Source organism: Phodopus roborovskii, unplaced genomic scaffold (assembly GCF_943737965.1).
Source record: "Phodopus roborovskii unplaced genomic scaffold, PHOROB, whole genome shotgun sequence".
Taxonomy (NCBI): Eukaryota; Metazoa; Chordata; class Mammalia; order Rodentia; family Cricetidae; genus Phodopus; species Phodopus roborovskii.
In genome coordinates, this window is record NW_026125295.1 from 185,463 (window position 1) to 212,806 (window position 27,344).

The 27,344-nt window shown below is 41.5% G+C and overlaps 2 protein-coding genes across 2 annotated transcripts; both read left to right on the forward strand.

The window, feature by feature from the left end:
* Positions 1-3,343: 3,343 nt before the first annotated feature.
* LOC127213237 (C-C chemokine receptor 1-like protein 1) lies at positions 3,344-4,784 on the forward strand. The gene has a single exon (XM_051173546.1). The coding sequence runs from the start codon at positions 3,410-3,412 to the stop codon at positions 4,478-4,480; it is 1,071 nt and encodes a 356-aa protein (XP_051029503.1). The 5' UTR covers positions 3,344-3,409; the 3' UTR covers positions 4,481-4,784.
* Positions 4,785-16,795: 12,011 nt separating this feature from the next.
* LOC127234401 (C-C chemokine receptor type 1) lies at positions 16,796-21,906 on the forward strand. Its single transcript, XM_051201310.1, has 2 exons — positions 16,796-17,124; positions 20,219-21,906. Exon 2 carries the CDS (start codon positions 20,278-20,280, stop codon positions 21,343-21,345), a length of 1,068 nt encoding a protein of 355 aa, XP_051057267.1. The 5' UTR covers positions 16,796-17,124; positions 20,219-20,277; the 3' UTR covers positions 21,346-21,906.
* Positions 21,907-27,344: the final 5,438 nt, after the last annotated feature.

Sequence of the window (27,344 nt, forward strand, 5' to 3'; positions counted from 1 at the left end):
TCCTCTTTCATCTAACATGCACATCTCCACAATTACAAATGTCATGGAAAAACTAATGGCTGTGCATGTGAGTATATACATGTAGGATGGCGCCTGTTCTACCCTCTTGAAATGACATGGATGATACTTGATGTGTGTTGGGGAAAGAAAGAGATAACACTACCCAAGCTAAAAGCCAAGGGGCAAAGTTTTTCTGCCCCTGACTGGATATTCTGGGAAAGCAGACATGAGACCCAAGGGCAAAGGCTCATAGAAAAAAAATATATATATTTGTGATGCCCAAATATAGGCACGCTTTAAAAGTCTTTGGAGGGAGTGTTAGTTTTTTCAAAGAAAAGATAAAAGTTTGAGTAGATAACATGTATAACCCGTTTAATAGCTCCCACATGAGGATGCATGTGGTTAGGGGTTACTTAGTCAAGTAGACCTGGGTAGTGAGTTGCTAGGAAATGCAGCAAACTGGCCTCTGCATGGAATGGAGAGCCATCGTTGGTAATGCTTATGGATTTCAATGGTGGACATCTACAAGTTGTCTACATGCTATGTGGAGATACAAATCACACAACTGATTTGTATGAACCACAACAAGCATCTGGCATCACCCTGGGCCTGGGTACTTCTTATCATTTCTTCCCAGACACTTCACAAATGAACAAGCTACAGGACACTACTCCTGGAAGATTCCAGCTGGCACTGTGAAAGGGCCCTGGGGTAGACTTCTAGGAGCAGCTGTTCACAGACCTGGGAGAGTCAATGAACACATGGGCCTCCTGTTTCTCCTCCAGCCATGGCTGGGGTCAGGTCTTCTTAGCAGCAGTATGCCCTGGAACTGGTACAACCTGACAACTTAGGGAGAGCAGATAGAACTGGGGACCTCCGTAGGCAGATGGCACCTGACAGTGCTGAGCTCAACCTGCCTTCACCTTGGCTAGGATGCCAAGGATCCGGGCTCCTGAGGACCGTCTTGCCCCAGGTACTCCCCAACTTTCATCGACTCTGCTGTAAGGCTGCCAGCCTAGCTGGGAGACCTGACTGCCAAGCCGAGTGTCTTTCCTCTCAGCACCAGCAGGAGCAGCAGAAAGCAGAAATCTCTGCCTCAGTCACCCCTGACTGCCGCTTTCCCTGGTGAAGGCATGAAGGAGGAACCACAGAGTCAGAGCTCATAGGAGATTAAACCGCGCCCCACCCCACTGCCACTTCAGCAGAGTAGTTCCCTCCTTTGTCCCATGTGCCTCAATGTCCAAAGCCCACTATTCGGGTATGGATTTTGCAATGGGGAAACATTCACTAAGGATCCCAGAAGGGAGAGAAGTAGAAGCCCAGGGTGATCACCGAACTGATGGAGAGGGTGAAGCATGCTTTAGTGCTAGGTATTTGTGTTAAATGCTAAAACTCTGGTCACTAACAACCTACTGAAGTGTTCACTTATTTTCCTATTGTTTTAGATTTGATTTCATATATGACACTTCTGCATATTTAAAGGACACAGGGAGCATTTCAGTACATGAGCACTATTTGGAAATATTTAAGTATGTGTTCTCAGCCATAGTCACCTTACTGTGCCTTAGACCACGGGAATAGCCCGGTTGACAGCTTCAGCCCTGTCCTGTTACTTGCCCTCTCTCCAACCTTACCTCAAACTCTCCTCGGGCTCTGTAACCACTACTAGGCTCTCTAATTCGGTGAGGCCCATTTTCTAGAGATTTTACAGCACGTCTCATGTGGAAGAGCTGTCACCAACAATATAGAAAAAACACTTTCCTTGTTACCCATGGAGAAACCTAGTAGAAAGAGAAGGAATACAGACATTGTGGTCAGAATGTCTGGAAATGACAGCCTTTAGAGCAGGACCACGGCATGACAGCCAGGTCCCTGGTATTCACTGTCTGGGGATGAATGGACATTTTCACATGGCTACATAGCAAGGTATGCATTCATCAATCTCCCCGTTCCATATTAGGAACTTAGACTCAAAGAAACAGGTTAATTCATCCAAGGACACACAACTAGTATGTTACAACAAAGCCCATACTCCCCCTTGTTGACAGTAGTTAAAAAAAAGCTGACTGGAAAGAATTCAGAAGGTGTACAGTCATACATGGTATGGAAGAAGTTCTACAGTGGCAAGCTATCTATTGGGTCTTTTTATCTCAAGGAAATTCTGGTTTAACAACAACAACAACAACAATGCAGGGCTCATTTTATCAGAATCCGATCTTCCATCTAGCTCCTATGAGGCATCACCTTTGAATCTAGGCATCTCTTCCTCCCTGAGCTCAGTTTTCACTTCTGCCTACAGGTCATGGCCTCTCTCTAGCCTTCTCATGGTACTCACAGAGGTCTACTGAGTTAACTGTAAAGCTACCTATACCTCACAAAGGCCATGTGATATGGATCAGCCTAAGCGAAACAACCAGCCTGGTACCTTGAGTCTCAACCTATAACATTGTTGTACTAAGAATTCATTGTCTCAGCTATAATAGTGTTAGGGAGGGAGGGTTTCTTCATTATGCAACATTCATGGCCCTGTGTGCCAAATGACAGTGTTTTTACACAACAATAAAGAAGGTAGGAGGGAATCAAGAAAAGAGGGAAGGATTGGAGGGAGGAAAGAGGGAAGAAGGGAGCAAGGAATGGAGGAAGGAAAGAAAGAAGGAAGGAAGGGAGGGAGGGAGGGAGGGACAGAAGGAGAGAGGGAAGGAGGGAGGAAGACAAAACCTTTTCAAGTGCTGAGAAGGCCATTACCCCTCTCACTGAGAACCTTTATAGAATGAAATCCATGAATTTGTTCAGGTTTTTTACTCTTTGTCAAGACTGCCTCTCTTCCTAGAGCCTTTGTAGAGACTCCAGGAGCAGAGCCAGAACTTGGATTTGAGATAGGAAAGTCTAACGGTTGCAGGGCTGGGTTTGAGCATCCTGAGTTTCAATTCAGCTCTCATTCACACCATTCTGTGTCCTGGGGCGCAGTTCCAACACTCTACAGCCCTAACCCTAACCTCTGAGTCATCACCTCTAAAACGAGAATAACGTGGAACCTCAAGAGGTTTTCAATACTAAGTCCAGTGTCTAAGCCCTTGAGGTTAGACTTAGGAATCCTTAGTTTTCACAGTATGATAATGTCCCTGTTTGTGTTATTCTTGCATACTCACAGCTAAAATCATGGAGTAAATTATTTACACACTTACTTGTTTGTTATGAGACCCTCTCAGATTACTGGGTTAATGTGGGGAGAAAGGACATGGGCAACCTTTTTTACCACTTCAAGTTTAGATAGGCTCTAGGCACTAGTAAACAGTTCAGTTGGCTGAAGAAACGTAACCATTTCTTTGTTTTTGTTTTCCAGAGCCCTATGCATTTGATAGCAAAGTAAATATAGAGGCCATTTCCCCTGACCTGTGAAGATTTTACAATGGAGATTTCAGCCATCACAGAGCCCTACTACAACATAGTCACCAAGAATGACTTCTTTCCTGGAATCTTATGTCTGAGCATGGACGTGCATGCATTTGGAATCACAGTGCTGACCCCACTGTACTCGTTAGTGTTCGTCGTTGGAGTGGCAGGCAATGTCCTAGTGGTCCTGGTGCTCCTGAAGCACAGGAGGCTTCGAAGCATGACCAGCATCTACCTGTTCAACCTGGCCATCTCCGATCTGGTCTTCCTCTTCACATTACCTTTCTGGATTGACTATATAATGAAAGGAGACTGGACTTTTGGTGATGCTATGTGTAAGTTCCTCTCTGGGTTTTATTACCTGGGCTTATACAGTTACATGTTTTTCATCACCCTCCTTACAATTGATAGGTACCTAGCCGTTGTTCATGTTGTGTTTGCCCTGCGGGCCCGAACTGTCACCTTTGGCATCATCACCAGTATCATAACCTGGGTCCTGGCCACCTTGGCTTCCATTCCTTGTCTGTATTTTTTCAAGTCCCAGTTGGAATTCACTTACCATACCTGCAGAGCAGCTTTGCCCAAAAAGAGTCTGAAACATTTTTTGAGGTTCCAGGCTCTAACGATGAACCTCCTTGGACTAATTTTACCTCTCTTGGCCATGATCTTCTGTTACACAAGGATCATCAATGTTCTACACCGAAGACCCAATAAGAAGAAGGCCAAAGCTATGCGTCTAATTTTTGTTATTACACTTCTCTTCTTCCTCCTCTGGACCCCCTACTATCTGGCTGCATTTGCTTCTGCTTTTGAAGATTTCCTATTTATCAGTGGGTGTGAGAGAAGCCAACAGTTGGACCTGGCCTTGATGGTAACTGAGGCAATTGCCTACACCCACTGCTGTGTCAACCCAGTCATTTATGTCTTTGTGGGTGAGCGGTTCCGGAAGTACCTCAGGCAGCTGTTTCACAGGCATACTGTTATACCGCTGGCAAAATGGCTGCCCTTCTTCTCTGTGGACCGAACACAGAGGGCCAATGTCATGCCTCCATCCACAGGGGAAAATGAGATCTCTGCTGGCTTCTAATTCAGATCTCTGAATGCCAATAAAGATAGATCCAGGAGAGAGTGAAAAGACAGTGTGACTCTCCAAAACAGATACTGTCTGAGGTTTCATTGCTTTGTAGATCAGCTGGACTTTGCAGGTAGCTTAGCTATAAGTCAACTCTTTAATGTTTGCCAAGTCAACTTGTCAGAAAGAAGATGTATGAACACGTTATGACATTGCAAAGACAGGGTCAACAGGTTCCAGGGAAGGGCTTAGGCTCAACAAGAGGTAGGAGCTATGGCCATTAGGATTGTCAAATAAAGCGAACCCTACTTCCAATGATTGCTGAACCAGTTAAGTCTACAACTGTGTGTATTCTGCACCTGGAAGTCAATGGCAGTTCACAGATACCTCCTTCACTGTACCCCCACTGCAGGGCCTGAACTCTTCAAAACCTTGGAATTCAAGGTCACATTTGATATCTATTGAGACACTGCTTTATCATTTTTTCTAGAAGAGTCATTAGACAGAATTTTATATTTGTTAAAACCAAAGACTTATGGAAAGTAAATAGGGAAGGACATTTACCTTCCCTATTTATGTTCTTCTCCCTAAGGGAAGAAGCATCTTGGTATATAATGTAGCAAAATATTATTATAAGTACCGTATATTAATCTTTATGTTACCCTTTCTAGTCCTGAAGGTCCTATATATCTAGTCTAGAAAAATGTTTCCTAGTGCTCTGTCTTTGCTTAACAGCATGAAGCACTCTGGAATTATTTTTACCATGCTTGATCTTGAAACTCAGTTCACCCAGTGGTTCCATTTTAATGGCTGCCACCTCACTTAGTTTGATAACTCCATTTACCACTCTTATCTCATGATGGAAAAAAGAATTTTATTTTGTAATGTTTTATTCATCACAAACAACTTCTATCAACTTATTATTTCATTGATCTTACTCTATGTTGAATAGAAATCCCTAAATTTGGGGGGGTGCTTATTTTGTTGTTTTGGGGGTTTTGGAGTGGGGGTCATTTTTGTTTGATTGGTTTGTCGATTAGTTTGGGTTTTCAAGACAGGGTTTCTCTAGATAGCCTCGGCTGTCCTGAAACATGCTCAGGTGACCATGAGTTCACTGGCTTTGAACTCTTAGAGATCCATCTGCCTCTGCCTCTCCAGTGTTGGGATTAAAGGAGTGTACCACCACTGCCCGGCTAGAAATCCCTAATTTTGATGTAATAAATTTCATCTTTTAAAAAAGTGTTTTGCTTCTGCTATTTAAATATTGTTTAAGATTTTTGTGGGCCCATCGTTTCTAATTTGTCTTATATTTTCTTCTATTACTACAATATTTCTTTTCTTTTTAGATGTTTAATCTGACATGTAACTGTGACATGATACTCGGCTTCTCAGAAATTAATCATTCCAATCTTTGAAGTGTAGATGATAGCGGCATTTGTCTCATGGGGTTGTCATGGAGTATAGTGTCATGTAAATGACTATATAATTAAAATAAAAATACTTAGTTATAATATTTTGTAAGTCATGGAGTATCTGAAGATACAGCAAAAAAAAAAAAAAAAAAAAACATAGATGATTCTGATAATTGAAGGTTCAGAAATACCAACCAGAAAAAAAATGAATTTTTACTTTTTCATAATTAGAAGGCAGTGTCAGCAAGAACATTAAAAAGTTCTGACGTAGGCTGATTTTGTTTCTTCTCTGTAGAGTTTCATGTAGTGCACAGATATGGTCTGCAACTGACATTCTCTAAAGTTGCCCAATATTTGTTTTTAGTCTTTTCGCTTCCCATTCTCACTTTTAGAGTAAGAGCTAGCTATCTAAAAAGAGTTGGTAGACTGTTGTTCTGTGCCACATCCGGATGCTGTCTTCCTAAAAGCATTGTTCCAGATGCTCCCTGTCCCCTGCCATACCTACATAATAGGGAACCCATCAAGCATCACCTTCAGTAGAATGACACACCAGCTGCCTTGCCCACCTGGAGCAGCTTGGTCCCTCCATTTCCATGAGCAACTTCTCCTTGTGTATTAGTGAGTTTTATCATCACTATGACAGAATACTGTCCCCCCTCCCCAAAAAAAAGAAACTTAAGAAAGGAAGGTTGCATTTGGTCCACAGTTTAAATTCATAGTCCTTCGTAATAAGTGTGTGAGTTGGATGGTCACAATGCATCCAAATAAGAAGCAAATAAAAACCGCAGCCCATGGAATAGTTCAACCCATATTCAGGATGGGCTTTCCCACCTCAGGTAAACCTCTTTGGAAATGACCTAAACATGTACAGAACTTTGTATTTAAGGTGACTCTAAATCTCATCAGGGTGGAAAGATTAGACAGCACAAATCTACCCCATATCAAACTGACAACATTGGGCCCTAGAGTCTCCTATTCAACTCATAATACACAGGGTACTTCCCATACCCAGAAGTCTCCAGCATCTTAACAAATACAAAATTGTTCAAAACTGTAAATGCAGAGTCTGTTATATGCCCCAGTCTACCTCTTACCTGGAAGCCTCTGTAAAATAAAAAAAGTGAGTTATAACTCTTGTATTAAAAAAAAACACCACCTTTATTACATATAGACATACAATTTATATATTAATTTATACTATAATACGCAGGTGGAGTTTTTTTGTTTTGTTTTTTGGTCAGGACTGCTGTCTCCTCAATAAGTACACAGAGACATCATTAATTATAAATGCTCGGCTGAAGACTGACAGCTGGGAAACCAGCATAGGACCAATCCAGACCCTATGAACATAGGTCTCAGTTAGGAGGCCTGGGCAGTCTATGGGACCTCAGACAGTGTAACCAGGATGTATCCCTGTGCACAAAAGGATTTTGGGAACACATTCCCCATGGAGGATTACTCCCTTTGCCTAGAGACATGAGGGAGGGCATAGACCCTACCCCAAACAACTTGACAGATTTTGATGATCCCTCCTGGAAGGCCTCACCCTTCCCGGGGAGTGTATGAGGAATGGGATAGGGGTGGGGGTGATGGGGACATGGGAGGATGGGAAAGAGAAGGAACTGGGATTGGTATGTAAAATAAGAATAAAAAATTTGAAAATTAAATGTTCAGCCAATAGCCTTGGCTTGTTACTAACTAGCTCTTACTACTTAAATTAACCCATATTTCTTATCTACGCTCTACTACGTGGTGGTGCCTTGCTTCAGCATGGCATTATTATCTTGCCTCTCTGCATTTCTGTGCACTTTCCTGTGCTCTCTTTTTGTCCACGAGTCCTGCCTAATTTTTTCCTGCCTAGCCATTGGCCAGTCAGCTCTTTATTAAACCAATGTGAGTAACAAATATTCAGAGTGCACAAAAATGTTGTTCCACAGCAATAATGGAAAGGCTTGATATGGTTTTAAGTAGAATAAAATGGGGAGGGGAGAATTTTGGATTGTAAAATCATTCCCACAAACATGCTTTTTAATCGCTTTTTCGAAATTGATTGCTGCATTGTCCAATATACACCAGCCCAAAGTAAGCATTCCAGTTCCACAAGTTAGGAAGGGAAGAATAAGCAGAGAAGACCAGACCAAAGCAAGATGGAAATCCAAAAGGGAAAACACTAGACACTGCAGCTCCACATCTGGGACCTGAAACACATGATGGCATCATCTGATCTCCAACAGTCTTGGGAAGGCCCAGTCCTATAACTCCCCGTCTGCTTCGACTCTACGCCTATGGTTTTACTCAGTGCACATGCCACAGCTGTGACATTACCTCCTTCATAAGGTCTGCACTGAAACTCAGATTTGACTTTCACAGTTTCATGTACAAGGACTTCTTAAGGCCTCCTTTCAGGAAATCTGACCCTTTCATATATTACCTGGACTCATAAGCTTATATTCTCTCTGGAAACTGATCTACAAGTCACTTTTCAGAATTACAAGGAGCCAGGCACACACAGACCCTGTTTGCTTCTTTGCGGATGAACTGAATGATGACAATTTTATAGATAGAAATCTGAACCATGAAGATAAGGCAGGCTAGGAACACAAGGAAATCCAAGGGAATGTGGGAAGGAAAAGGGCTAAGATTCGAGAAAATCTTATAAACATTATCTTGAACTATGGTTACAGCCCAAATGTGCCCTAAGTTCCTCGTGCTCTATGCATAGCAAGAATTTATTTGATGACATTTTATCTGTGCTTTACCTTGTCAGCCTATAAAACTACACTTTAGAAACCACCTTGAGATTTCATTTACTAAAGGAAAGTTCCTGAGCTGGTGAGATAGTTTCATGGGTAAAAGCACTTGCTACACAAACTTGAGTTAGATTCCAGAACTCATGGCAGAAGGATAGAACAAACTCCAGGAAGTTATTCTTACACATGCACACCATTCCCACACGAACACAAAATATAAATATACACTAAATAATAATTTTTAAAAGTTTATAAGGATAAAGTTTCTTAGATAAGACTAAGTATACTGAAACATTTTTTGCATAATATTTTACATCCTCTAAGAAATGTAACTATAAAAGCCACCCCAATCCTATAGACAGCTATTGCCAAAATACTTGGCAGGGCTGAGGGTATAGCTCAGTTGAGTACTTCCCTAGTATACACAAAGCCTTAGGTATGATCCCTAGCACCACATAACATGGCATAGTATCACATGCCTATAATCCCAGAACTCAGGAGGCAGAAGCAGGAAGATAAGGAATTCAAAATCAACCTAAGCTGTATAAGAATATATCTCAAAAAATAAGATTGAAATGGGTCCCTGGGTAAAATGCTTGTTACAGAAGCCTGAGGACCCAAGTTCTGACTCCTCAGAACCCATATAAGTTCCTAGGAGGTAATATGCACCTATAATCCTTGTTCTCCTACAGAAGGACAGGAAGCACAGAATACAGAATCTCTGCAAGCTTCTGAGTTAGTTACCTTGGTGTATCCAACAGTGAACCACAAAGAGACACTCTCTCAAGCAAGGTGTAAGTCAAGGACCGACACTCGAAATTTTCTCCTGACACACATGCCACAGCATGATCATAGCCACCCTCACACACATGCCTGCACATGTGCATGTGTGCTTAAACATGTGCATGCACACAAATAAATAAACACAGAGAGATTAAAAAGCTAATACTATCACACGTTCCACAGTGATTGCCGATTTACTGAGCGTATGGAACATACCTGTAATCTCATAATCCCAAAAATTGGGAGGACCAGGCATGAATATCATGAGTGCGGAACTTGTCTGAACTATATAACAAACCTTGTCTCAAAATGTTTCTTTAAAAAACCTTATTCTCCTCTTGGGCAGCTATACCCACTCTAGAGCATGTCCTATTCTCCTTTCCTCTTCTGTGTTTAAGTCTACATGCCATGAACATGTTATATCAGGAGTAGAAGGACATACCTGTGTCTCTCTATAATGTCAAAACTTATTGAATAAGCAAAAAAGTTGCAAGTAATATCAGTTTGTTGACTGTGATTTGTCAAGTGATCCCAATATTGCTTGGATAGCTGGTGGTTATTGATAACATAGTAACATCAATAACTCCTTTATTCCAATAGTGTATATGTTCATATTTACACAGTTACCTGTTTGTTTTTGTGTACACATAGGCATACATACGTGTGGAGGCTAGACAGCCTCAATATCTTCAAATGCCATCTACCTTGTTACGTGTAGTTTTCCTGCCAGCCTGGTCCCACAGCCCCAAATAACACACAGAGATGCTGTATTAGATACAAAGCTGTTGGCCTGTTACTGGCATTTCTTATTGGTCAGCTCTGTCTTAAATATTAACCCATTTCTACTATATGGGTTAATATTTCCCATGGTCTTATCTTACCAGAGAGAGGGTCCAGACTTCTCTCAAGTTCCTACATTTTGACACTTCCTCTACTACATCTCCCAGAATCCTCCTTGTCTCCTAGTCCCACCTATCTTGCCTTCCTGTCTGCCAACAGTGCTTTATTCGTTAACCAATGAAAGAAACATATTTACAGAATGACATCTCCCATCACTACCATTTTAAAAATTATTTTTTAAATTTTATTTTACATTCCAATCACATTTCTTCCTCTCACCCCTTCTCTGGTCACTCCTCACCTTGACCACCCACTCCTCCCAAAGGGTAAGGACTCCGATGGGGAGTCAACAAACCCTGTTACATTAAGTTAAGGCAGGACCAAGCCCCTCCTGCCCTGCATTAAGGCTGAGCATGGCACTCTACTATAGTGAATGGGTTCCCACAAGCTAGTGCATGCACCAGGGATAGATTTTGGCCCTACACGCAGAGACCCTTCAAATAGACCAAGCTATATAACTATCTCACACATGCAGAAGGCCTTGCTGGGTCACATGGAGCTTCTCCATCTGTCATTCTAGAGTTCATGAGTTTCTATGAGCTTGGTTCAGCTGTCTTTGTAGATTTCTCCATCATGATCTTGAACCCCCTTGCTCATATATTCCCTCCTCCTTCTCTTTGACTGGATTCCCAAGGCTCAGCCTGGTACTTGGTTGTGGATCTTTGCATCTGATTCCATCAATTACTGACCATCCACTTTTTTTTTTTTAAAGTTCTTTTTACTTTATGTGTGTGAATACCATGGGGTGGGGGGCATGGAGACCAGAAGAGAGTATAGTATCACTTGAAGCTAAATGGTTGTAAGCCACCCATTGTGGGTTCTGAGGGCTGAACTCTGGTCATTTTCAAGAGCAGCACGTGCTTTTAACCACTGAACTACTTTTTAGCCTCAGCCTTGTTTTTTGAGACTGGGTCTCTTGTTGACCTATATCTCACTAATTAACCTAATCTGGCTAGCCAGTGAGCTACGGTGATCTGTCTGCCCCCCCCCCCCAGCACCAGGATCGCAAACTCATGTCAACAAGCCCATCTTTTAAAATATGAGCTATGAGGGATCAACTCATTCCTCAGGCTTGCAAGGTAAGCACTTTACTAACGGAGCTCTAGCCCCAGCATTTTAATTCAATTGTGATTATTACAATTAGCTCTTGGATCACAGATTAACACTTAACATAACAGCATACAAATATTCATGTTAAGAATGGTGAAGAAAGATTAACACTTAACATAACAGCATACAAATATTCAGGTTACCAATGGTGAAGAAAATGTTAAAGAGGCTTCAGAGTCAGAGAAGCTACCCTGAAGTGTGAGGTAGAGAGCTAATACAGCTACAAGGAAAAGTCTATAGAGACCAGATGAGAAGTTTTTACTGCAGTCTCATACCTGTTCAAGGGCAGAAATGCCAAATGTAAGTCTGGATGGCAGGCCGAGTGAGATTCAAATTTGTCGTGGAATACTAAGGATGGGGAAAAACAGATAGGCTGAATAGATGTTTATTCAGGGAGAAATAACTTACAACAGAGACAGATGAACACCAGCAGGTTCCGGTCCCAAGGATTCCTCCGGATGCTCTCTGTCAGCAAGAAAGTGCTCCGGGGTCCCTACCTCAGACCTAGTCACATCCGCACCTGATCCCACCCTCCAATGGGCGTGGTCAGTGCAACAGGTGCTGGCAGAGCGAATATCTCACTACACTGATAGAGTGGGCTTATTACTAAACTTAAGTTGGAACCAAGAATTAAGTTGGGTTCTTCACTGTGGCAATTTTCTTGGAACAGGCTCAAGACAATTGACTAGATAATTAGCATGCTTGCCACATATTACTCTTAGGGTGTTTCTTCTTTTATTATTCAAGGTAAGGGGATCCCATCTACTGTGTCTGGTGTTTTTGATATGATGTGGTATGTTCTCAAGAGTCATTATTTATTGATATAAATGAATAATGTTTGTGCCTCCTGGTATGCTGGCAAATAGCGATTGTTTACTTACATAAACATGTGGGGTCATTCTTACTTGGTATTTATGCTCAAAATGTAGTAACTCCAGTCAAGTATATAAAATGACATCATTCAAGGCTAAATACTTTTAAAGTTGGTATAAATTTGTCTGTAAGTTATTTAAATCTCAGTTTCATCCGAATAAAAGTCTCTGGGGGAAAAAAAATCCTCAGCCTACGTAACCTAGTGTGGAATTATGACCTCACTGGATAGTGGACATTTTCAAAGCATGCTGTCATTTATACTCTCTAAAATGTAGCTTTGCAATGAGGAAGGTTAGGAGAATTCCCACTTCACAGACACACAAAACAATGAGAAAAGCGATGGCTGCTGTGCGTGTTCTGGTTTTATTCATTTTACTGAAAATAGATTTTTTTCCATATACTGTATTCTGATTACAGTTTCTCCTACACAAATTCTTCCTCCCCACTTCCCCTCTTAATCAGATCCACACTCTTTATGTCCCTCATTAGAAAACAAATAAGCATCTAAGGAATAATAATAAAGTGAACTAAGATCAAAAAACAAAACAAAACAAACAAGCCAGAACAGAACAAAACAGATGAACAGAAGAAAACGAGCCAAAGAAAAAGCACAAGAGACATAGAGAGACACACATGTTACACATATAGGAATCCCATAAAAACACAAGAACATGCAAAGGGCCTACAAGGTGAATAAATGATTAAATAAATGCCCTGGCATAACATTGTAAGACAAAGAACCCCCCAAAGAGGCCAGAGGTTATTCTGAGTTTGAACATGGGGGCTAACCTTAAGGGTTTGTTTTCCCTGTGAGACTCCTTTAGAGAAAACTAAATTTCCATTTCCAAGTGATTATCAGTCCGAGATGGCTTCTGGGTTAGGAACTGAGTCATTTGTCCATTTCTCCTTTTGCCTCTAGGACCCCATCTGCTGAGGATCTGTGGAAGCCTTATACCACAGTATCTGGAAGTTCATATGTGTGTTGGTCATTCTGGGGTTCGAAACCCTTATTCACTTGGGGTCTTCCATCCCCTCTGGCTCTTATATCCTTTGTGCTTCCTTTCCCACAGAGTTCCCTGATCCTCAAGGAGAGGCTCTTAATGAAAACATTCCATTTAGGCCCGAGTGTTCCAAGACCTTTTGCCTTCTGCACTTTATCTGGCTATGGATCTTTGTATTTGTTACCACCGGCTGCAGGATGAGTTTTCTCTGATGACTGCTGAGCAAGGCACTGATCTATGACTATAGCTACATGTTATTAGAAGACATTTATTGCTGCGTTCCATCAGTACAGTGGTTCTCAACATCCCTAATGCTATGACCCTTTAATACAGCTCTTCAAGTTGTGCTGATCCACAACTATAAAATTATTTCATAGCTACTTCGTTAACTGTAATTTTGCTACTGTTATGAATCACAGTGAAAATATCTGATATGCAGGATATCAGATATGTATCCCATGTGAAAGGGTCATTTGACCTCAAAAGAGTTGCAACCCACGTGTTCAGAACTGTTGCTTTAGCGAAACAGTAGAATTTTATTTCCTCCTACATCTCTGGCCTATCTAGTGTCAGGTTTTGGGCTCTCAGAGCAGTGTTGGGTATAGGTTACACCAATCAGATCTTGGTTGGTTACTCCCACAAGCTTTGTGCCACTATTGTACCAGCGTACCTTGTAGCGTATCAAGTCACCATGCTGATCAAAGAGTGTGTAACAACATTAGTTTTTACCTTTCTCCTTCCAGTATTATGAACATTATTAGTCCACAGGCGTGAAGGTTCTAGTAGACACCAGTCATGTTCAATGAGTTGTTAATAGGTGTTATCTTCAGCAATAGGGCCAGTTTGTGGGAAGCAACCAATAGCTTTGGCAATAGTATGGATTGTTTGGGAGTCCCTTTGGCCAACAACTCAATTATGTGGAAACCTTCCCAGGTACTAGAAGCTTCATTTGGGGACAAGAGATGTCCAGCTAGGATTCTATTTTCCCTTTATTTTGAGAACTTCATTTAGATCAACTTCATGGGTATATACTTCAGGAAGCTTCTACTGTATTAGGTTTCCATATGACCCGTCAAATGGCCCTTAGGTTGTGATGCCCTTCCCCTATCCCCTCTTGCCTCCCCCTCGACAGTTGATCCTCCCATTCTATCCCAGCCATTATCCATCCACAACTATCTATCCTATTTCCCCTTCCTAGGGAGATCCATCTCTTCCCCTAGTCCCTTACTCTATACATAACCTCTGTAGTTATATTGATTGTTACTATCTTATAAGCCAGTGGCCGTGTCAGAGGAGCAGTCAGTGGCAGCTGAAGTTCAGGAAGTCAGCCTACCAGGAAGTGAAGCTCAGATGGTTGAGTCTCAGATAGGCAAAGCCCCAAGAGGATCAGCCCCAGAATGTCTATTGCTTCTGCTGAGCCTTTACATGCTTGCCAGTGTCATTTTCTCTGGTATCTGGTATGGTGTGAATGGGTGTGGGAAGATCCCCACTACCTTTAATGTGATGCAATTATCTCATGGAAATATCCTGTTCTACTGGGCATTTTTACCTGTGGATTATTATGAAGATGATTTCCTCCTATGGTGTACTGTTTAACTGAAGCAGTGATTTTATACAATGATGGTGTTAGTTTAAATATGACTTTCAGGATTGAGGGTCTTTAATAAATAGAGGTTAGCTTAGTGGGAAAACTAATATGAGTTGCTTAGACATGTAGGTTCTTATGACAACTTATTTTTTTTACTTATAAGACATAAAATGTTTAATCATTTAAGGGATATGAAAACCATTTTCTACCTGTATTCATTATAATAATTCACTTGAAAAACAGAATGTAACCACATTGAAATTTTTATATATATTGCCTGAAAGATTTCCTGGGATATATGTTATAAGGGAAAAAATAGTTAGTTACAAGAAAGACATCAAGAGAGAGCAGAAGGAATATATCTGGATAGAGGTAGGAAAAGAAATAAAGAACAGGAGAGAGAACAGAGAAAGACCCTGTGTGTGTGTGTGTGTGTGTGTGTGTGTGTGTGTGTGTGTGTGTGTGAGGCCCCCTCACAGGCCTCAGAGAATTAAGTTTTACTCCCTCAGAGAGAAAAGTCAAGTTGAGTGATAGTCCACTGACTGTTGACTCCCCCTCACCCATGAGTTGATGGAGGCTGCTCCTCAGGACAGTGGTACTTATCAACGACCTAACAGCTAACACCCACATATAAATGAAAACATGCCATATTAGTCCTTCTGGGTCTCAGTTACTTCACTCGGGATGATGATTTATTTCCAGCTTCATCCATTTACCTGCAAATTCCGTTTTTCTAATGACTAATACTCCATTGTTGTAAATGCACCCCATTTTATTGTTCATTCATCTGCTGATGGACATCTAGGTTGTTTCTATTTCTATTATGAATAGAGCAGCAGTGGACAAAGTTGAGCAAGTATCTCTGTAGTATGATGAAGAGTCCTTTAAGTACATTACCAGAAGTTGTATAGCTGGATTTTGAGGTATATTGATTCCCAGCTTTCTGAGAAACCAGAACACTGATTTTAATAGTGGCTATACAAGTTTGCACTTCCACCAGAAATAGATGACTATTTCCGTTACTCTACATCCTCACCAGTGTTGAGTTCTTATTTTATTGATCTTAACCATTTTGACGGGTGTAAGATAAAAATCTCGTTGTTTTGATTAGCCTTTCCATGATGGCTAAGAATGCTGAATATTCCTTTAAATGCTTTTCAGCCATTTCAGTTTCCCCTTGTGAGAATTCTCTGTTTATATCTGTACCCAAAGGCTTTGCACCTGCCACCATGTTTGGATGGATATATATATATTCAAGAAGGGGAGTCTACAGTCATACCACCCTGAACATTTCCAATGTTTTAATGTGTGATCTGTTTGGTTGGTGTTTTTGTTTTGTTTTGTTTTGTTCTTTTTTTTTAAACAGTCTTTCTATGTAGTCCTGACTGTTCTAGAACTCATTATGTAGGCAAAGCTGGCCTGGAAATCACAGAAATCCTCCTACGTCTGCCTCAAGTGCTGAGATTAAATGCATGCACCACCACACCTGTCAAAAAAAGGAAGGGAAACATCATATACTCTCATGCCAGATATGCTTGAGAGGAAAACATCCTTTGAAGTTTGTTTGGGAAGAGATTTTGAGGCAGGAAAGAGGTATGCAGAGCAGAGAAGAGGCATGGGGAGCAGTTAGGGTACAAATAGAAATAATGTCAGTATAGAACTCCAAGGAGAAGGGGGTGCCTCTCTAGCTCCTCATTTATCAGCCGGATGATTTTGAGGAACAAGACATGGGGTTCTGCTTTAAACCTTTTTAAATGAAATCTTAAAAGAAGGCTCCTCACTGACCACAAGAATTCTGTGACCAGCCCCCAATTTACACGCCCACACTTACACATTCAATTGCTCCATGAGTCCTGGGGAACAACTCATTGTCATTCACATGCTCTAACTCAACTCCACCCAACCACAACCTACACAATCCTTGTAGGGCAGAGCTCCTTCTGAGAAGACTAGAACCTTACTGGAACTATAGCAGACATGGAAAATACCTGTAGTGAACTTGGACCCCAAGAATTGGCCACTGGTGGGCATTGTGGCGCTTCATAGGCAGTCAACCATACAAAAAGAAGAACTTTATAGCCTTCTTGTCATTTTGAAAGACTATAAAACCAGAGAGTCCAATCTCCACCATTTCACAGGAAGCTAAGATCTTCTTACTTGTTCAAGACCTTGAACCATGAATTGATAGAGATTCTCAAAAGTCCAGAAACAAAGTGTGCGGACAAAATCCTCTGGAAGAAGAGTAAGTGGTTCTTGTCTTTCCTATGCTGCTAATTACTATGAAGGGAAGTTTTAAGGGCATGAATGACTGCAACTCAGGGATTCTCAGCAATGGGCAATGCTTTGAGAACCAAATAGATCCTATGTACTCTATTGCTACATCTGTAAAGCAGTTAATACTCAAGACATTCTGAATATGTTGGATGTATTCCTAAGGCTAGAAGTTCAGGTATAAAACTTTTTCTAGAAAGTAATCTTGACAATTTTTTGCTGATGATTAAGAGAGCAAAGCAGTAGAAAGAGACAAGAAATGCTTTTTATGGAAAATGATTTTAAAAGATATCCTTGTCAAACTTGTTCATATAAAGGCCAATAAAATATGGTATATGAAGAAATGACAGAAATAAAATATGTATTAGTGAGGAAAAATCATCGTAAATGCAAAAGTGACAAGGTAATGAACTAATTTTGATTTTTTTATTTTTATTTAACATATCCATCCCAGTTCCCTCTCCATACCTCCAACCCTCCATCCTTCCCTCTCTCCCTCTTTTTCTCTCCCCCACCCTCCCATGCCCCCGACCACCCTTCCCTCCCACTCCCCCCAACTACACATGTTGGGTGATGCCTTCAAAGAGGGGTCATCTAAATCTGTCAAGTCATTTGGAGTAGGGACTAGACCTTCCCTCCTGCCTCTAGCTTAACAGAGTATCCCTGCATGGGGAATGTGCTCTCAAAGTCCTTTTGTGTACCAGGGATACATCCTGGTTCCACTGTCGGAGGTCCCTTAGACTGCCCAGGTCTTCTGAGACCCATGTTCAGGGGGTCTGAGTCAGTCCCATGCTGGATTCCCAGCTTTCAGTCTGGGGGCTCATTAGCTCCTCCTGGTTCAGGTCAGCTGTCTCTATGTGTTTCTGCAGCCTGGTCTTGTCCTCCTGCTCTGCTCTGGATTCCAGTTCTGCTCAGTGTCTTGTTGTGGGTGTTTGCTTCTGTTTCCATCAACTACTTGATGAGGGCTCTATGATGGTGGATAAGTTAGTCCTTGATCTCATTATCAGGGAAGGGCATTTAAGGTAGCCTTTTCACTGTTGCTCAGATTGTTAGTTTGGGTCAGTCTTGTAGGTCTCTGGATATTTCTCTAGGTTCAGTTTTCTCTTCAAACCTATAATGGATCCCTCTATAATGCTCTCTCTCTCTCTCTCTCTCTCTCTCTCTCTCTCTCTCTCTCTCTCTCTCTCTCTCTCTCCTGTTGTCTATTCCTCCCCGACTCAATCTTCCCATGGGCTTTCCTCTCCTCCATTTGTTTTCTCCTAGCTTCCATTCCACTCACTGCTTCCCCCCCCCCCAATAAGCTCAGGAGATCTTATCCCTTTTCCCTTCTTTGAGGGACTTTATATGACTCTCTTAGAATCCTCCTTGTATCCTAGTTTCTCTGGCAGTGTGAATTATAGGCTGGTGATCCTTTACTCTATGCCTAAAATCCATATATGAGTGAGTACTTTTTGTGAATGGGTTACCTCATTCAGGATGGTTTCGTCAAGGTCCATCCACTTGCCTGTGAATTTAAGATTCATTTGGTTCCCCCCCCCCCCACCGCAGAGTGGTATTCCATCATGTACATATGCCACATCTTCTTTATCCATTATTCAGTTGAGGGTCATCTAAATTGCTTCTAGGTTCTTGCTATTACAAATAATGTTGCTATAAACATAGTTGAGCACATTGTGGTCAGAATGTCTGGAAATGACAGCCTTTAGAGCAGGAACACTGCATGACAGCCAGGTCCCTGATATTCACTGTCTGGGGATGAAAAGACATTTTTCACATGGCTACATAGCAAGGTATGCATTCATTAATCTCCCCATTCCATATTAGGAACTTAGACTCAAAGAAACAGGTTAATTCATCCAAGGACACACAACTAGTATGTTACAACAAAGCCCATACTCCCCCTTGTTGACAGTAGTTAAAAAAGCTGACTGGAAAGAATTCAGAAGGTGTACAGTCATACATGGTATGGAAGAAGTTCTACAGTGGCAAGCTATCTATTGGGTTTTTTATCTCAAGGAAATTCTGGTTTAACAACAACAACAACAACAATGCAGGGCTCATTTCATCAGAATCCTATCTTCCATCTAGCTCCTATGAGGCATCACCTTTGAATCCAGGCATCTCTTTCTCCCTGAGCTCAGTTTTCACTTCTGCCTACAGGTCATGGCCTCTCTCTAGCCTTCTCATGGTACTCACAGAGGTCTACTGAGTTAACTGTAAAGCTACCTATACCTCACAAAGGCCATGTGATATGGATCAGCCTAAGCGAAACAACCAGCCTGGTACCTTGAGTCTCAACCTATAAAGTGGTAGGTTGTTCTAGTAGGAATTTGCCAGATCAGATGTACTGATATTGGTGGAGAATGGATTTTTTTCCATTAAAGAACAATGGAATATCACATTACCAACTAAAAGTAGCATCTTCTAGTCTCTTGAATAATAATAACTTTACATAGCTATGAATGTTTTGTTCTTGTCTAGGACTATCCTCCTTCTCAGAGCTTTCATGGAGACTCCACTAGCGAAGCTAACACTGTGATTAGAGGCAGGAGAATCAAATTATTTCCGTGCTGGAGTTCAACAACACGTTCATGGCTTTCTACTTTAGTTCTTGTTCTGTGTCTTGTGCCACATTCAGGAACTTAGGTCAATCTGGAATTTTATGTAATCACTTCTAACGTCTTGTGCTACTGTAGTATCCTGTGGTAATGCATACCCCTGTTCTACTACTTCTAAATGGGACCAACTTGCCCCTTAAAAGGCGTTGAACACTAAGTACTAACTCAGCTTCTTGGAGTCACTTAGAAATCCTTAGTTACAACAGTGAGATAAGGTCCTGTTTTGTGATTTATCCATTGAGCTTCTCACACAGTCACTCTTGAAATAATTGAATTATTTACACACTCAATTGTTCTGTGCTCCTCTTAGAGTATAAGGTCCACATGAGTAGAAAGTACTAGAGCTCCTTGCCCTACATTTCATCCCTAGGATTTGTAATCATTAAGCTTCAATCAGAAGTTTATCGTTTAAAGAAATGTAACCATTGTCTTGTCTTCATTGCCCAGAACCCTCTGTCTTTAATAGAAAAGTAAATACAGAAGCCTTCATTCCTGATCAGTTCCTGATGGAGACTTCAGCTATTACAGAAGACTACTATACAACCACAGAATTTGACTATGGGGACTCCACTCCATGCCAAAAGGCTGCTGTAAGAGCCTTTGGGGCTGGACTCCTACCCCCCCTATACTCCATGGTGTTCATCATTGGAGTGATAGGCAACATCCTGGTGGTTTTGGTACTCATGCAGTACAGGAGGCTTCGAAGCATGACCAGCATCTACCTGTTCAACCTGGCCATCTCTGATCTGGTCTTCCTCTTCACATTACCTTTCTGGATTGACTACAAACTGAGAGACAACTGGGTTTTTGGTGACGCCATGTGTAAGCTGCTCTCTGGGTTTTATTACCTGGGCTTATACAGTGAGATCTTCTTTATCATCCTGCTGACGATTGACAGGTACCTTGCCATTGTCCATGCAGTGTTCGCCCTGAGGGCCAGGACTGTCACTTTTGGTATCATCACCAGTTTCATTACCTGGGTCCTAGCCATCTTGGCCTCCATTCCTGGCTTATACTTTTTCAAAGCCCAGTGGGAGTTCACTCACCATACCTGCAGTCCTCATTATCCCTATGAGAGCCTGAAGCAGTGGAAACGGTTTCAGGCTCTGAAGCTGAACCTCCTTGGCCTAATTTTGCCTCTGTTAGTGATGACCATCTGCTACACGGGGATCATCAGTATTCTGCTCAGACGACCCAGTGAGAAGAAGGCCAAAGCAGTACGTCTAATATTTGCTATCACTCTTCTCTTCTTCCTCCTATGGACACCCTATAATCTGACTGTATTTGTTTCTGCGTTCCAAGATGTTCTATTCACCAATCAGTGTGAGCAGAGTAAACAGCTGGACCTGGCCATGCAAGTGACTGAGGTGATTGCCTACACCCACTGCTGTGTCAACCCAGTCATTTATGTCTTTGTGGGTGAGCGGTTCCGGAAGTACCTCCGGCAGCTGTTTCAAAGGCACGTGGCTGTACCCCTGGCAAAATGGCTACCCTCACATTTTGTGGACCATCCAGAAAGGGCCAGTTCCATGACTCCATCCACAGGAGAGCATGAACTCTCTGCTGGCTTCTGATTCAGGCTCCTGGGCATCAACCAAGGTCCAGGAGAGAGTGAGGATATAGTGCATGGCTCTCCAGGACAGACACTGGAAGCTGTCACAAGGAGGAACTTAAAGGTGGTTTGGTATAAGTCATCTCTTCAACACTTTCCTTGAATGTCTCTCTGTTGGGAAGTAAATGAATGAACAAAGAAGGATGTGCCACACTCTGGGATAATGGGTGCCAGGGAAGGCCTTGGTCCCAAAATGAGTTAGGATCTGTGGTCATTATCAAAAAACAAAAGCTGAACTGATCCTTTACTAAACTTCACTCCTAACGATGTGATATTCTGGGAAAATTTCAAGAAAAGTTTTGTAATAGAAAAGAATTTCACATACTTGCATATTGACATACATTATAAAGTATATGATGTTTTGCCAAAAATTTAAACTGTAACAAACTGAAGTTAATTTATCCAGTTACTCTAAATAATTAGCAAAGATACTACTAGGTCACAGAATAAATGCAATAGCATTAGTATATAAATACTGGCCTCAAGGAATTAACAATAAAAATAATTCTTTTGGTTGTTAAAAGTGGTGAAGAAATATTATTTCATTTTATTACTGAAAATGCACAGTATAGGTCCAAATTAGGCAAAAAACAATCATAGACATGTGGTTTGAAATAAGTGCATATTAGTGATGCATTTCTGAGAAGCAATTTTAAAAGTTCAAGATCACTAAAAAGCTAAGTAGCCCATTTTAGAGTAATATGAGCATATGCTAGTAAAATACCATGTACTTTAGTAATTTCAGAAATATTAAATATTAGTCAATGTGGCATATGATACAAGCATAAATATTTGAAAATTTGTATTGATCTGGGAATATGTCCATAATATTATTACATTAAAGTGGAAAATAAAACACCGGCAAGATGGTTCAGCTGGTAAAGGCATTTACCACCAAGGTTGACAACCTGAGGAAAATCTTAAGAACCTACATGATGAAAGGAACCAACTTCAACAAGAAGTCCTCTGATCTCCCTACATGCACACATATCTAGGCACACATACAAATAAATTAATGTAAAAATTAAAAACATAAGATTCTTTTGGTTCACATTTTACATACAAAAGCAAAACAAAACAAAATAAAAGGATACACCAATGCATTTTTCTCTGCTATAATAAAATCACTAAGGCCAGTACTTTAGAAAGGATTACTTAGCTCAAAGCTTTGGAGGCTCAATATGACATCCACGTCTACTCAACTCCCATAAAAACTATGTCACTACATCACTACACAAGAAAGACTTTATGACCAGTGCACAGGTGATAAAAGCAAAAATCACATAGAAAGGCAGGAAGTTGAAGAGCTAGAAAGGCCTGTCTCTTGTGGGGACCACTCTAAACCATATCAACGAGAAGATACCCAGTGATTATTCAGTGTGGCAGGGTTTGATCCAACAGATAGGTAATTGCATATGTAAACCACCACAGGATCTGAGACATGTCACCATCTTTCCAACATAGCACAACAGCCTTGGCTCCACATTCTTCTAAATCTCACATTAAATAGCCATTTTAGGGGCTGGGGAGATAGCTCAGCAGTTAAAAGTTCTTGCTGCTCTGCAAAGGATCAGTGGTCTCTTCTCAGCACTCACATCAGGCAGCTTACAACCACTTGTAACTCCAGTTCCAGGAAACTGAACACCTTCTTCTGGCATCCTCTACAACCTTCATGCATATGGCACACAGACAGACAAGCAGACACACACACCTTAAAAAATTAATTTAGATAGATAGATAGATAGATAGATAGATAGATAGATAGATAGATAGATAGATATTCTTGCCTATGCTGTTCTGATATCCCAGGGGGAAAGAACTCTAGGGAATGTCCTTCTAATTGAATTAGACTATATACAAAGCCTCCACAATGAATGATGCTTATATTCTATCCATTTTTCAATACTGTCCAACTTTCAACACAGCACTATAAGGAAAAACCACCCTTGTGAAACAGAAAGCATGAAACAAAAAAATGAAAGGAAAGTAAGATGAAGGGAGAAAGTTGAGGAGCAGAGAGGGAAGAGATAAAATGACAAGCATGTTTCTTAGAAGAAAACACAACATGATCATTCCAAGATGAGGGTTTAATATGAACAAATCCCGAAGTGTGACACCCTTGGATTATGACACAAAGTTTGGTATAATCCCCATAGTGTATAAAGGAGCCAGGGTGCTAGAGAATGGACCATTGGCCTGGCAGGAGGTCGTGATAGATAGAGTCTGAGTTTCCTGGTTGACTCATAACACACATTGAACACAAGCTTTAAAAGGACAGGTGTTTACAAGTCAAAGGCCTGGAGTTGGCATTTTGATGTCGCCGAGCCTTCCTTTCCAAATGTGTAGTTAAAATAATGGCAGTTATGAAGACATGGAACAGCATGCCCATAGCTGCACATACATTCTATTAGCTATTTCTTAGACACGTCTGCCCTGGGCCTGGAAAGGAAGCTTAGGGTCATTTCTCTGAGTCAGTGTCACAAATCTGGCTTCAGTCCCTTACATTCCTCTGAAGCCTTCAGGAAGCAGTACTTGATGTCATCTGAGTGCCTGTGGAGGCAAATAATATGCTCTTTGGTTTTTTTCTTAGTTTCACATTTGATTCCTGAGAAGGAAGAAAAATAAGGGAAGGCAAATCACCTTTGTAATTTAAATGTTAAATTAGTGTATGTGAGATTACAAAAGTTTAAACATTTTTTACTTATCTTTTTTTAGTATAGTAAATCAAAAATTTTTAATTTAAATTATTTATTCATTTTACATACCAACCTCAGTTTCCCCTCCCACTCCTCCTCTCTCCCCTCTCCCCTGCCTCTTCCCCAATCCACCCCTCAGCCACTCCTCAGAAAATGGTAAGACCTCCCATGGGGAATCAACAAAGCATGACACTTTAAGTTGAGGCAGGACCAAGCCCCTCTCCCCTACATCAGGGCTGAGCAAGGCATCCCACCATAGGGAATGGGCTCTAAAAGCTGAGCTCATGCACCAAGGATAGATCCCAGTCTCACCGTCAGGGGCCCCTCAAACTGACTATAAGCTACACAATTGTTACCTATATGCAGATGGCCTAACTCAGTTCCATGCAGGCTGCCAAGCTGTCAGTCTAGAGTTCATAAATTCCCAGGAGCTTGGACCAGCTGTCTCTGTGGATTTCTCCATCATTATCTTGACCTCTGTGCTCATATAACCCTTCCTTCCTCTTTGACTGGACTCCCAGAACTCAGCCAATGCTTAGATGTGGATCTCTGCATCTGCTTCCATCAGTTACTGGATGTAATCTCTATGATGACAATTAGGGTAGTCACCAGTCTGACTATAGGGGAAGGCCAGTTCAGGTACGCACTCCACTATTGCTAGGAGTCTTAGCTGGGGTCATCCTTATAGATTCCTGGGAATTTCCCTAGTACCAGACTGGTTCCCAACCCTATAATGGCTCCCTCTATCAAGATCTCTCTTTCATTGATCTCCCTCTCTGTCCCTCTCCCAACTTGACCATCCCAATTCCTCATGTTCTCATCCCCCATCCCAGCCTCTACTGTCCCCCACCCCTGGCTCCCAGTCTACCCAGGAGATATCATCTATTTCTCCTTTCCAGGGCGATCCATCCCTCTTAGGGTCCTCCTTTATTAAATATTTTTTTTATCTCTACAAGAAAACAAAGCTGAGGGTTGTCCTGAAACTAAATGTGACAGATAAAATTAAATATACCCACAGAAGAGCTGAAGAGTACATAGCTATTTAAATATTTAAGGAGATCTAGAAATCCCCCCAAGAACTCCACCTTAATTGTATCAGGTGTAGATAGACTGATTTTTCTTCCTGTGCATATTCTATTCCATAAGAGTAAAAAGGAGGACAGCCCTAAGGATGTTAACTAAACAAATTCTAAAGGTAGATATCCTTCTGAATGCTGTTTTTGCCAATGGACAGGCAGGATGTAGCCAGGCAGAAAATATAGGCAGAGCTATCAGACTAGGAGAAGGCTGGGTGGAGAACACAGAGAGTGAGTGGAGGGAGAGATGCCATGTAGCTACTGGGAAGATAGGACGCTGGGCATTTTCCAGTAAGCCAAGACCATGTGGAGATACATAGATATTAGAGAGACCCTAGACAATGAGATGCCTTAGCTATCAGCCAGTTTATAATTAATATAAGCCTCTCTGTGTTTATTTGGGATTAAATGACTGCAGGTCCAAGCAGGACAAAAACTTCAATCTACAGATTCAGTATCCTGCTAGAGCCAGAATGAAACAGTTCAAAACACAATGCTATGGATTTTCCCACCTCGATGAGTAGGCTTTCAGTGGTAGTTGGTAACTGAATGTGTTTGGAGAAATTGACAAAAGCCACAAATTGGTACATTCTTTGGAAAGACAGCGTGTTACCAGTGTCACACTATCCTCATTGAATGAAGTGCTAACCCTCTCTCAGTAATAACACAGAGTACCACGAGAGAACTCATTGTATGTATGCACAAAGATGAACTTGAACCCTCACTTATATCATACACAAGAATTAACTAAAAACAAGTCATAGTTTTTGCCTGCTCTTGGAACCCTTTTCCTCTTACTAAATTGCCCAGTCCAGCTTTGATGTGAGGGTCAATGCCTAGACATGTTATAACTTGTTATATCATATCCAGTTGATATCCCTGAGAAGCCTGCCCCCTTTTGAAGGGAAACAAAGGGTCTGGGTGACAAGAGAGATTAGGGCTGGGCACTGGGAGATGTGGAAAGAGGGGAAACTGTGGTCAGTATGTAATATATGTGAGAATAATTTTTAAAAGAGGAAAAAAACAGAATAAAAATGAGCGATGGATGACTTAAATGTAAAAGTTAAACAATAAAACTTTTAGAAGAAAACATTCAAGCAAAATTTGACTGTGTTCTTATACTTTTGTCTACCCATCCCTTCTTCCAGTGTGTACCCCTGGGGTCTCTCTCTCCCCTGGTGGGCACCAGACCAAGGTTCTCTTCTGGTGGGTGCAAGCAGGTCCAATACTCCCATGGCTCTCCTCTCCCAGTGGGTTGAGTTGGGACTAGGGTGCTGGCAGACTCTGGATGGGCTGGTCTACTGGGACAGATTACCTTGTGCACAGTCCCCAGGCCTCAGGAGGCTCCAGGCAGGGCCTCAGAAGGCAGGCCAGAAACAGGCCCAAGCTTATCTCCTGTCATGGTTGGAGGTGGAACAGGACACTGACAGACTCTGGATAGGCCATCCCATGAAGACAGGCTCCCCTGCAGGCAGGCCTCAGGCCTCAGGAGGCCCTGAGCAGGGCCCCAGAAGGCAGGTTGGAAACAGGCCCAAGCTTATCTCCTACTGTGGTTGAAGGTAGAAACAGGATGCTGGTAGACTCTGAATAGGCCAGTCTTTGGGGATGGGCTCACCTGCATGCAGTTCCCAGTCCTCAGAAAGGCCCTGGAATCAATATAAAATATCTTGTGGTTTTGGCTATCCTGGGTCTTTTGTTTTTCCATATAAAGTTGATCATTGTCCTTTCAAGGTCAGTGAAGAATTGTGCTGGGATTTTAATGGGAATTACATTGAATCTGTAGATTGCTTTTGGCAAGATTGCCATTTTTACTATGTTTACTATAGGCACTATCCTACCTATCCAAGAGCATGGGAGATCTTTCCATTTTCTGGTATCTTCTTTAATTTCTTTCTTTAAAGACACAAAGTTCTTATTATATAGGTCTTTCACTTGTTTGGTAAGCATAACCCCCAAGATACTTTATGTTGTTTGTGGCTATTGTAAAGGGTGATGTTTTTCTGATTTCTTTCTCAGCCCCTTTGTCATCCGAATAAAGTAGGGCTACTGATTTTTTTTTAGTTTGTCTTGTATACTGCTGGTTTGTTGAAGGTGTTTTTCAGCTGTAGGAGTTCCCTGGTAGAGTTTTTTTTTTTTTTTTTTTTTTTTTTTTTTGGGTCGCTTATATAAACTATCTTATCACCTGCAAA

Bases quoted from the DNA above. Each gene is read 5' to 3' on its own strand.
- LOC127213237 (XM_051173546.1), top strand. From the start codon at position 3,410: ATGGAGATTTCAGCCATCACAGAGCCCTACTACAACATAGTCACCAAG.
- LOC127234401 (XM_051201310.1), top strand. From the start codon at position 20,278: ATGGAGACTTCAGCTATTACAGAAGACTACTATACAACCACAGAATTT.